The sequence below is a fragment of the Melanerpes formicivorus genome, unplaced genomic scaffold, assembly GCF_026170545.1.
Source record: "Melanerpes formicivorus ecotype bairdi unplaced genomic scaffold, bMelFor1.0.p_v2 SCAF_22, whole genome shotgun sequence".
Classification (NCBI taxonomy): Eukaryota; Metazoa; Chordata; class Aves; order Piciformes; family Picidae; genus Melanerpes; species Melanerpes formicivorus.
The window spans coordinates 10,607,206-10,618,722 of record NW_027142374.1 but is presented as its reverse complement, the minus strand read 5'-3'; the positions used below and the strand labels follow the sequence as shown (position 1 = coordinate 10,618,722).

Here is an 11,517-nt window from a genome sequence, read left to right as displayed (position 1 = left end):
CAACCTGGTGTTCTCTGATTCTATGGTTTTGTGAGATTGGGCAGGCAGTCGGTCCTGTCAGGTCTGAAGATTAAACGGGTGCCGAGCCTCCCGCGTTGCTGCCTGAGCCGCAGCCGCGCTCTGTGCCCGGCTGCCTTCTGCATTGCCTTCATGATGTCAGTCGGATGGCGCATCGCGGGGCTGGCGAGGAGCCCCTCACCCGGGGCTGCCGACTGGAACCCGGGATCCGGCGAGTGTGCCCCACGGGGGATGCTCGGCCGCGTGTGCGCCGCTCGGGGATGCCGCCGACCCCGGTTTCCCCCAGTCCCCCGGCCATGTGCCCCCCGCCAGCTGCCGCGGCGGCCCCGTCCCCCTGCAGCGGCCACACCCCCCCTCCGTCAGCCAATGGGCTAGCGGGATGCGGCGGCACGGCGTGCCCCGCCCACGTGCGCGCGGCCGGCGCTATATAACGCGGCCATTTCAGCCGCCCCGCGCCGCCTGCAGCGCCGCCTCCTGCCGAGCCTCGCCCGGCTGAGCCTCGCGTTTCCTCACCTTGCCTCGCCCGCCGCCGCCTCCCGCCATGACTGATGCGGCTGTGTCCTTCGCTAAGGATTTCCTCGCCGGCGGAGTGGCGGCCGCCATCTCCAAGACCGCCGTCGCCCCCATCGAGAGGGTCAAGCTGCTGCTGCAGGTGAGCGCCAGGGACTGGGCCCGGGGCCGCACCAAGGTCGCCTCAAGGAGCTGGGGGGAGGGCGGCGATCGCGGTGGGCCAGGGGCGGTTGCCGGGGAGCGGCGCTGAGGGGATGTTTCGGCCCCCGCAGGTGCAGCACGCCAGCAAGCAGATCGCCGCCGACAAGCAGTATAAGGGCATCATCGACTGCGTGGTGCGCATCCCCCGCGAGCAGGGCGTCCTCTCTTTCTGGCGCGGCAACCTGGCCAATGTGATCCGGTACTTCCCCACCCAGGCCCTCAACTTCGCCTTCAAGGACAAGTACAAGCAGATCTTCCTGGGTGGCGTGGACAAGCGAACCCAGTTCTGGCGGTACTTCGCCGGAAACCTGGCATCTGGGGGTGCTGCCGGCGCTACCTCCTTGTGCTTTGTCTACCCTCTTGACTTTGCCCGAACCCGCCTGGCAGCGGACGTGGGTAAAGCTGGGGCTGACCGCGAGTTCAGTGGGCTCGGTGACTGCCTGGTCAAAATCTTCCGGTCTGATGGCCTCAGGGGCCTGTACCAGGGCTTCAGCGTCTCTGTCCAAGGCATCATCATCTACAGAGCTGCCTACTTCGGCATCTACGACACCGCAAAGGGTAGGTTGACCAAAATGGCACTGAAAGGGAGATGCTGGGCTGTGGCAGGCCCATAGTGTGTATTAGCATATACTGATGGTTTACCTGCCATTCTCATCTAAACCTCTCCTGCAGGTATGCTTCCAGACCCAAAGAACACCCACATTGTTGTCAGCTGGATGATTGCTCAGACTGTCACCGCTGTGGCTGGTTTGGTCTCCTACCCCTTTGATACCGTTCGTCGTCGCATGATGATGCAGTCTGGCCGCAAAGGAGGTAAGTGTCTCCCTCCTTGTGTAGGAAGTATTGGGCATCCCTGAGTCAGCAGTTGGTGGAGCTGAGGTGAAGGCAGAGTGGCTTGGCTTTCACCAGCACGGGTCTATATCCTCACTTCCTGGGAACAGTGAGGTGTGAGAGGGGCAGTGGAAGTGGTTGTCAGGCAGGAGACGTGAAAGAGCCTGTCTCCACAGCACACCTGTAAGGTGGCATGCACAAGTCACGCATCTATCAGTAGGTGGAGAAAGCAGAACTTGCCCAAGGATGTTGCAATTGTGTCTCTGGGCCAAGAAGAGATATCCCTAGTAGCAGGCATGGCCTGGATGGCTGTGCAATAGCTTTTGGTCTGGAAGTGTTGGTATCAAAGCAAACAGCAGCTGCCTTCTGCTTGAACCGGTCCTTCAGGTGTCTCCTTGGGGTAATGCAGCAGTGTATCTCTTGGGCACCTTTGTCCTCTGATACACTGATACTGGAGAAATTCAGTCCAGAAATGGAATACAGTTGAGGTTCTGAAGCAGGCAGATAGGTTAGGCTACTTTTGACCAGATGTTGGGGGTCACAGACATCTCACTTCTAATGCTGTGTGTCTCCTGCAGCTGACATAATGTACAGTGGCACTCTTGACTGCTGGCGGAAGATTGCCCGGGATGAGGGCACCAAGGCATTTTTCAAAGGTGCATGGTCGAATGTACTCCGAGGCATGGGTGGTGCTTTTGTTTTAGTCCTGTATGATGAAATCAAGAAGTACACATAAGTTGTTCCTTGTTGTGAACTGGCATGTTGTTATATGTAGTCTATGACCATTCATGGACTTGTTTGAAAACCATCTAGTTACTAAACATTGATGGCTGATGTTTGTACAGGTTGGCAGGGGGCAAGGGCAAGTGCCTGCCCTGTCTTCATCAAGTTATTCCCCCCGATGGGATACACTATGGTTTCTATTTCAGTCACTCCTGCTTAAAGAGTACAAAGAAATAAAATTTGAAACCAACTTCCTTTGTCTTGTTTGTTCTTGCAGCAGATGCATGAGGGGGGTGGGGGTCTCTGCAGTGATTGTGGAGGAGGAAGATGAAACACTTCCATCCTGCACGCCTCTCTACCTGCTAACTACGTGCAGCCTCTGGCAGGTGAACAGTGCAGGCTGCTGAGGAAGCTGTGTAGTGTTTCTTTCCAAGTGGATGCCAGTGGTGTGAGCTGGGATGAGGGATAGGGAGCTCCAAAGAGCTCTCCCTGATGACCTCCCCTGAGACCCCAGAGATACAATGCACTGATTGTGCTACTAGTCCTGTCTCTGGTCTGTCTGCTACCCAGAGCTGATGACCTTGTTTTGAAGGTGCCAACTGCCTAAACCTTTTGCAAAGCACAGCCCTCCCCAGGGTGCTGAATATCTGAGAGGATGGAGAAATGTTTAAGGGATATTTGCTGTTTTCTGGAGGAGCAGAGTTAGCACCATGTATTCTGTCTTAGAAACTGTGCTACCTCCTTGGGCATGTTGAAACCCAGCCAGAGAACATAGTGCAGGTAATTGCTGCTCTGCAGAGCCTCTGGCTAGCCTTGGCCACATGTGGAGTGCTGTGCTGTGAGAAAGTATTACCTGGGCAGAGGCAGACAGCTCCTGTGCCAGAGCTCTGCTTGCCTGACAGGGAGCCACGCCCCCAGGCTCTTGCCATACCGCTGGAACTTAAGCTTGTTCGAGCCTCAGATTCTGGGGGAAGGGGTGAATTCTTTCATGCAGTTTGGGTAAAACACTGCAAGGCTGAGCAATGCATGTGGTTTGGACTTTACTCACCTCTGTGGGCATGTGAGGTGTCCCAGTGAAGCTGCCTACTTTCTGCCTGGGGTGGTGAGTGGATGCTCTACCCGTCTTGTGCCCTTCATGTCAGTGAGCCTTTCCTCACTACCCCCACACCTTTGGTCCTTTCTGGCTGTCCAGGCCTGCTCATAGCAGTTGATCACAATCACTGAAACCAATCTCAGCTACTATCTGAGGCTGCTAAACAAGCTCTGTGTTGCAAAGGGTGGTATTCCTGATATCTAATTGGGGCAGTAAACCATGAGAGTGCAGTGGTGTGCCACCACAGACAGTCTGGACATGCTTGGGTCCCTGAGAGTGGGTATGGGTGTTCATGATGGGAGATGATTTTGTGCCAGGCTGCTGAGTTTGCTGGTACTTTTCAACTGCCCTTGGGCTCCTGTGGTGTGAGATCTGTCACTGCCTGCTGTGGAAAGGGCCTGAAAGCTTCCCCTTGAGATGTGGACATGCGGAGGTGTGGAGCTGTAGGCTGTGGACAGCATGCTAAGGGAGAGCAGGCAGCAGCCTGATGGGACTGTGCCACTGGGCAGCCTTACCAGGGACTCCTCTCCTGCTGCACAAATGCCAGCTAATTAATGAAGCTCTCGACTCTTACTGCCCCTTGCTGCTAAGCTCTCCCAGATTTTAAGGGTTGCTGAGCATGGAGCAGCCTTTCTTCACCTTTACCCCTCAGGGGCTGTGTGGCTGGGCTGTTGGCACAGGGAGATAAGCACAGCCACCCTGTGGTGGGTGACTGAGGTGCTCAGACAGGCTGGTGTACTGGACTATGAAGGAGCTGAGCTGGGGGACACATAGGTCTTGAGACCTACAGCATTTCACACTGGCCTTGAGGTGCAGGGCTGGCACTGAGTGAAAGAACTGGGATTGGTCAGCCTTGAGAAAAGGCAGCTTAGGGGGAGGCCTTATCACCATGTTCCAGTATTTAAAGGAAAGCTACAGAGAGGATGGAAACTTCCTTTTACAAGGAGTCACATGGAAAAGATGAGGGGTAGTGAGTACAGGTTACTCCTGGGGAGATCCTGATTTTATGCAATTTTTCACAATGTGAACAACCAGCCACTGGAATAATGTCCCCAGGAAGTAGTGGGGTCCCCAACATGTGACTCTTCCAAGATCTGACTGGACAGGGTGCTGGGCCATCTTGTCTAAAGAGAGCTTTTGCCAAGAAAGGCCATATCAGATAGTCCTTGTGGTCCCTTCAACCCAGCATTCTGTGATTCTATGAAATGAGTTGTAGCTACCCACACTAGTTACTGCCTTTGGGACTTGGGAAACAAACACTTATTTCACAGCTGTTTCTAGCTCTGGTGTGTGGGAGATGGCAGGGCAGATCTGACAATGGGTTTTCTTCGTGCCCTGTGGCTGAGGAGTACAGGCTGGCATCCCACTCTGGCCTGAGTGCCCCTGGGTATTCAACCTGCCCTTCCTGCAGTTTCTTGGGCACAGCTTTATATGGAAAAGTAGGTTGGGGGTGTTCAGCTGCTGCTTTTACCTGCATGGGGCACATTACAGAGGTATTAAGGGCTTTGTTCTTGTGGGGAAACTGAGGCATGAGAAAGGGACTGAGGCCGGCTGGTGGCAAGGCTGGGAGCTGAGTGCAGTCCTAACACAAGTGTACCCCAGGGGGGGCAGGCATGGGTTTCCTTTTGAACATGATTCTCTTGTAGGGAGTACTGAACATTTCATAAGTCATGATTTCCTCCACCAGAGCCATGCCCAGCCCAGCATATCAGCTCCTCTTCTGGGAGGGAGGCCTGGGCTGGCACCTGTAACACACTTTCATCCCGGCCCTGTGCCCAGTGGCCGTAAATCCCAGGCTTAGGAGCTGTTGACGCAGCACGGCTGTGGAGAGGATCATATGAAACACTTGTCAGTGGCTGCAGCAGGTGATGGGCACTTGGAATGGCTCAGTGCACAGCAGCCTCCCTGGGCTGGGCAGACTGTGGTGCCAGCAGGCTGCAAGATGGCACTGCCTGTGCTTCCCATCGGCTCTGTGGGGCTGGGACCTCACTGGCTGGGCTGGGGTCTGCTACCCTTCACTGTTTTGAGTGCTGAGCAAGGCAGAGATAGATGCCATTTTCCCAGGGCAGGTCTGGGAGCCAGGGCAGAGATGGGAGCCAGGCTCTGGGGCTCACCCTGGATGGCAGGAGGGAGGTGTGGTGGCTGAGATTCCCTGCTCTCTCCTCTGGTAGAGATGGACACAGGGCCAGGCAGTGACCAGGGAGGACAGCAATGTCCCCTAGCCATCATCCCACCCACAGAGGGGCTGAGCTGTGGAGACTAGAGAGGAAGATCATAGCTAGGGTGTCCTGGAGTGGTGAGGGAAGAGGGGCAAGCAGACACACATGGCATGAGGGATCTTCAACTGATGAATGGCTTTCCTTGGCAGGGGGGTACTGGGACCAGTGCTATTTAATGTCTCTGTCAGCAGTATGGACAGTGGGACTGAGCACACCCTCAGCAAGGTTGCTGACAACACCAATCTATGTGGTGCACTTCACATGCTGGAGGGAAGGGATTCCATTCAGAGAGACTTTGACAGGCTTGAGGGATGAGGCAATGCTAACCTCATGAAGTTCATCAAAGCCAAGTGCTTAGGACCTTCTACACCTGGACTGGGGTAGTCCTAAGCACAAATATGTGCTGGGTGGAGAATGGATAGAGTGCAACCCTGAGGAGTACTTAGGAGCACTGGTTGTCAAGATGCTCAACCTGAGTAAGCTTTCAGCCCACAAAGCCAACCATGTTCTGGGCTACATCAAAAGATGTATGGCCAGCAGGTTGAGGGAGGTGATTCTCCCACACTACTCTCTTGTGAGACCCCCACCTGGAGTACTGTGTGCAGCGCTGGAGCCTCCAGCACAAGAAGGACATGGAACAAAGAAACAAATCTGTCACCTAATAGGCCAAGATTTATAGAAACTTGTGTTGGCTTTTCTGGTAACACCAAAGCTGAATTTTGTTTGGTCTGAACACTGCTGCAGATGACCCTGGTGCTTCCAGGGCATGAGAAGCTGTGCAGAGTTGCTAGTTCTATCTGTTCTGATAGGACATGGAATCAAGCACTTGAACTAGGTGCCCTGCTCCCTGTTGCTATAGTCAGCTAACATTTTAAAGTTCATTTATAGCTGGAAGTGAAAAGTCCAACTCGATTCAAATAGTTGTGAGCTAGGTCTAGTAGGGTAAGGAATACACACTCTATTGGGTCAGGTTCCCTGTGCTGCAGTTTCAGCCACTGACTGCATAAGTAGTCTTAAGACTGCATAAGTCTTAAAACTATCTTGGGGGCTGCTAGCACAGCAAACTGCTGCCCCTCCTGGCTGGGCCTGTGAGCAAGTCCTGAGCAGATGTCTAATGACAAGAATGAAAAACACTGAGTGGACATGGGCTGATCTTCTGAAAGCCAGCAAGGAGGAGTACTTGTGCTGTGATCAGTGCCTGAGAGCTCAAGGTGCAGAGCTGAGGAAGTTGGTGGCAGTTAGTAACTGCTATTTTGGACTTGTGCATGCAACAAATTTTCTTTGTGCCTCATCACATTGCAAAGATGGTCCTAGCTCCACCTGGAAGTCCCTTCACACGCTACATCAGCTTGAAGCCTTGTGCTTTGCCATTCCTAACTGTAAATCACACTATCCCCAAGTCAGCTTTTGTTCTGGGTGTCACATGAATCAGGACCATACTTCATCTGTCTGCCTCCCAGCAGACCTCTCTTGGTTCAAAACTTGGTTTGAAATTTCAAAGTTTCTGACTCCAGCTTGGAAGAAGTCTTCCTAATTTTTGTAGAGACTAACCTCCAGTCATCTGGGGCTTGGTCTCAGAGGAGCCCTCCCTTGGCTGGACTGTGCAACCATACTTGGAAAAGGGGTTTGTGTAATGCAGTTGTACCCACTCATTCCTCCTGCCCTTTCCAAGCATTATACACCACCTTAACTGCTTAACTGAAGAGCTCTGGACACAGGCTCCTGGAAATAGGCTTCAGATTAGCAGCTGATCAGCAGTGAACAAGATCAGAGTTGAGTTAACCTGAACATATGCTCACCCAGACTGGCATTAAACTGTCACATGACTGATGGACACATCCCAGCCCACCAGCTCTGAGGCACAGCTCACACTCTCCCTTACACCTTAATTTCCCCAAGAAAGGAAGGATGCATCCTTAAGATAAACAGACACGAGTTTTCCCAGTCAGGGTTACAAAGCCAGACAGAAAATCTTTATTGGTTATAGGAAGTCTTCCACAATTGTGGGAGGTGAAGCATCTTGTTCATTGCTGCTGTTATTTTATGATACTTGGTAGAGTAAGAACACCTGAGGAAAAGTACTTTAGTTCAAATCTGCAACAGGCATTTAATCCCAAGTAGAGCAATGACACAGGCTGTAGAGCACTTCTGCTACACAAGACAAAGTACTTCCCAAACAAGGTACTTTACACATCAATTCTTAATGCTGTCTTTATCCAAGTCCTTAGTGGTCAGTGGATTCAAAAGAATTTTTCCTTCTTCTTCACATTTTACATCTCTGCATACCTGTTCTGCACACCCCTGAAGCACTGTTCTGCAGCATGGGTTAGTTCAGAAGTGCAATTGTATTCTACTTCAAATGATCACCAACCTAGCAGTAGCTTCCAACTCTTATCTTTGTACTCATTATTGGTATCATAAACAGGTGGGGGTTGTTTCCAGTAGTTTAATACAGGGTTGGATTCATGTTCTTGTATCACACTGTGGTTCTGTGCAACTGCAGATTTCCCATGTTCACTAGAAGCTAAGACTCAGAGCTGCAGCCAAGCATGCGCTGGCTACCTTTGACAGCCTGTCTGCTGGTCAGGGGGAGCAGCAGCATGATCCATTCCAGAGTGTGTTGGAATGGGCTATCTTTCAACCTCCTGCACATTTTGGACACCTTTAATATAACAAAATGAAGAACAGGCAAAGAGTTTACTTTTGGAACAACTTTTTTGACTGTTGTAATACATTTATGGAAGTCTTACACTTGAAAGCTGACAAAATAAAAAGATATCTAAAGTGCACTGAGTTCAGGAAGGCACCCAGTGAAGATTTTCCTAAAAGCAAATAATCTGGCTGGAGCAGCTTGCTCATAACACTGGGTCTGTAGAGAACTGGTTTCAGCAAAGTCTCCCGTGCCATTGGAGTTATAAAATTGGTACCAGAGGTACTAATCCGCCGAGCTGGGTGCAGCATGTTACCCATGAACATTGTCTGCTACTTCTGCATTGTTGACAGATCTGCAGTAAGTCCTGGTAGCCTTCTCTTGTCTCCAAATATCCAGCAGATGTGCAGCATTTCATTTGAACTGGTTATCAATGAGGGTTCCTTTCATCTTGGCTTTCTTGGCCTCCAACTCAGCCTGATAAATAAAAACGAGATAGAATGAAACAATGTCTGGATAAGTTTCCCTTCAGTGCTCCAGTGAGGTTTGGTCTTCTTGTCTGACCACTGCAAGTTTTTCACACCAGGAGCAAGAGTAGCTCAAGTTGCTGAGTCCCTCCTCCCCTGAGGCACAGAACAAGGACCACTTTTAAAATCATACAGCCCAAACACTAACTACAAAGGAGACAAGCGGAAGCTGCACATTTCCCCCCCCTTTCCATCTACGACTCTCCTGTCACAGCAGGTAAGATCAGCTGTGATATTCTTGTCATTAATTCTTCAAGTGACCATTCTGGTAGCAACTGAGCTGGCAGGTCCTCCACAAGTCTTATTAGCTTGCCCTGACCCCTCATGGCAAGGACATATTCTGCCAAACAGGCTTGAGGGCACAGCACTAGGGATGCTCTGGTTAGCAAAGACATGGCCTAGTTTCCCTTATTCCTTGCCCAACAAGTATGGAAAGCCTCTCTGAAAAGTTCTGCTGGCAGCTCTTCAGGTAGCTCTGAAGGTAACTGCATACAATTTTAAGTTCAGGAGCTCTAGAAGAACATCTCTGTAAAATCTGTGAAAGAAAAGTCATCCTTACAAAGCTGTAAGTTATCTATGACTTTACCAGGACCTCTCCATACTTGTAGTCCTATCTACAAGGTATCTTTTGTGTACAAAGCCAACAGATGTCAGGGATCTGCATTTAGCACTGAGGAAAACACTCACCAACTCCTGTAGCCTCCTTTTGCTCATGCCTTTGCGTTCCAGCTGTTTCTCAATCACTTTTGCATTCTGTGCATAGGAGTCTGCAATCTCCCTCTGAAACACATACAATGGCACTTTGCAACAGCAAACCCCAAAGTAACACCACCTCATCCAAATGGTGAGACAGTGACTGGCTCTGACCAGCGTCTGAGGCAGCTGTCCAGTTCAAATGTGACTCCCAACAAGAAGACAACTCACCGCTTCAATCTCTTCCTCCTCTTCATCAATTGTGGAGACGGTGACAGAGCTGAACTTGCCCATGTCTTTGGTCCGTTTCGTCATCATCACCTGGGTGAGAAGCAGAGTATTTTGTTACCCCATGGCAACAGTGGTGTCACTAGGCATCACTTCCCTCCTCCAAAGCTTTTAAGGCTTTTCATGCAAGTCATTAAGATTACCTGAACTCTGTGGGTGACAAAGGAGAATTATCCCCAGTGATTTCTAGGCTTAGAGCTGTTGTTATCAGAAGCAAACTCAAAGATAGGTAAGACACATTTTGAGACTCGCTGTGCAGACTACCAGTTTGACCTACTTACAAATGGAAACTTTCTGGTAACTGAGCCTAGACACAGTCTAGGTTTTCAAGTTTATTTTGCCTTCCTTTACTGCTAGAAATCCAAGCTGCAGTGACCTCTGTAAATGAAAACTTAAGGCAGACAGGGAGAAGACACCAAACTGAGTTATTGTTTAGAGGTTCTTTTTCTTCTTTTTTCTATCTTCTGCCCCTGACATGAAGTGATTCTATTCACCACACTTTTCTGAAAAACAGAGATAGCCTTTTCACTTCTCTAAAGCCAATTACCTTTTTAGGAGGTTCTTGTTTCTGAGTATATATGTTTGTTTTCCCAAAACCCTGTCCAAATTTGACCACAGCACCGTCAACAATGAACGTCACCGGAGCATTTTTCTGTTGGTGTTGATAAAAGAGCAGCAGTCCACACCTGGAAACAGAAACACATGTGGCTGTGAGGAAACGCAGACTGTGGATTCCTACTGTTCTTCCACAGATTCTAAGAGTCACTAACACGCCGCTGCGGTCACTCACTTGCCACACTTCTTTCTGAACTGCCGCTCTATGCCTTCCGGTCTGGGGGAGAGAGAAAGAGCATGAGCAGACGGCAGGCAGCGGTGCCTGGCTGACGGAGCCCTCTCGCGTGCGGAGGGCCAGACCTGGGCAGCCCTCTCCCCGGGCCGTGGAGGGGCTCTCAGAGAAATGAGGAGCGGCCCACCTGCGCAGGAAGACGCACTCCTCCTCCTCCGCGTTGCAGAACTTGTGGGCGTGCTTGGCAGCGTCCATCACCCGGGCGCGGTCCCGCGGCCGCATCGGCAGCTTCTCCAGCTGGCAGTCTGCGGGGCAGCAGCAGGGGCGGGCTGGCAGTAGGGCCGGGATGGGCACCCGCTTCCCACCGCTTCCCAAGCCCTCGATACCGCCGGGTCCGCCGCCTACCCGCCGCCCGTCTCCAAGACCGCGACCTCCACCCAGCCACCGCCTGCCCCGGGCCCCCAGCCTGCTCCCCGCCTGCCACCTGCGCACGGCCTGCCTAGGCCCACGGCCTGCTTCCCGCCCGCTGCCTGCCCCGGGCCCGCGGCTCACCCAGCACCAGCACCATCTGCCCGCACAGGCAGTAGTAAACGTGAAGCGGTTTCTCTCCATCGTCGTACTCCTCACGGTCACGGGTGTCGGAGCAGACGACGGAGCGAGACACCACCTTCGGCATGGCGGCGCCGGGGCGCGGCCTCCGCGCAGGCCCGGCCTCCGCAGCGGCAGCTCCGCCCGCTGACCCAGAGCCGCGGCGGGGGCTGTCACGGAGCAGCGTCCGTTTGCGCCCCGGTGGCTGTGTGTTTGGCACGCTTTCAAAGAGCTGTTGTTCCGACTCACAGGGCAAGCGGGGGATGTTGGCGTGCACCGGAGGGGATAAAGGCAGCTCCCTTCCCAGCCCCTCAGGATAGCGAAGTATGATCGGAATTAAAGGCAAATGACAACGGCAAAATCCAGCCTTATGTCATTTCACAAACAAG

The 11,517-nt window shown here is 52.2% G+C and overlaps 2 protein-coding genes across 2 annotated transcripts; one reads left to right on the top strand and one right to left on the bottom strand.

Moving 5' to 3' along the window:
* Positions 1–470: 470 nt before the first annotated feature.
* Positions 471–2,533, top strand: SLC25A5 (solute carrier family 25 member 5). The gene is made up of 4 exons (XM_068152148.1): positions 471–670; positions 801–1,287; positions 1,402–1,542; positions 2,139–2,533. The coding sequence occupies exons 1-4, from the start codon at positions 560–562 to the stop codon at positions 2,294–2,296; spliced, it is 897 nt and encodes a 298-aa protein (XP_068008249.1). The 5' UTR covers positions 471–559; the 3' UTR covers positions 2,297–2,533.
* A 5,013-nt stretch (positions 2,534–7,546) lies between these two features.
* STEEP1 (STING1 ER exit protein 1) lies at positions 7,547–11,251 on the bottom strand. Its single transcript, XM_068152143.1, has 7 exons — positions 11,093–11,251; positions 10,728–10,845; positions 10,544–10,585; positions 10,301–10,439; positions 9,697–9,786; positions 9,460–9,552; positions 7,547–8,722 (listed from the first exon to the last, which is right to left on the bottom strand). The coding sequence occupies exons 1-7, from the start codon at positions 11,214–11,216 to the stop codon at positions 8,660–8,662; spliced, it is 669 nt and encodes a 222-aa protein (XP_068008244.1). The 5' UTR covers positions 11,217–11,251; the 3' UTR covers positions 7,547–8,659.
* Positions 11,252–11,517: the final 266 nt, after the last annotated feature.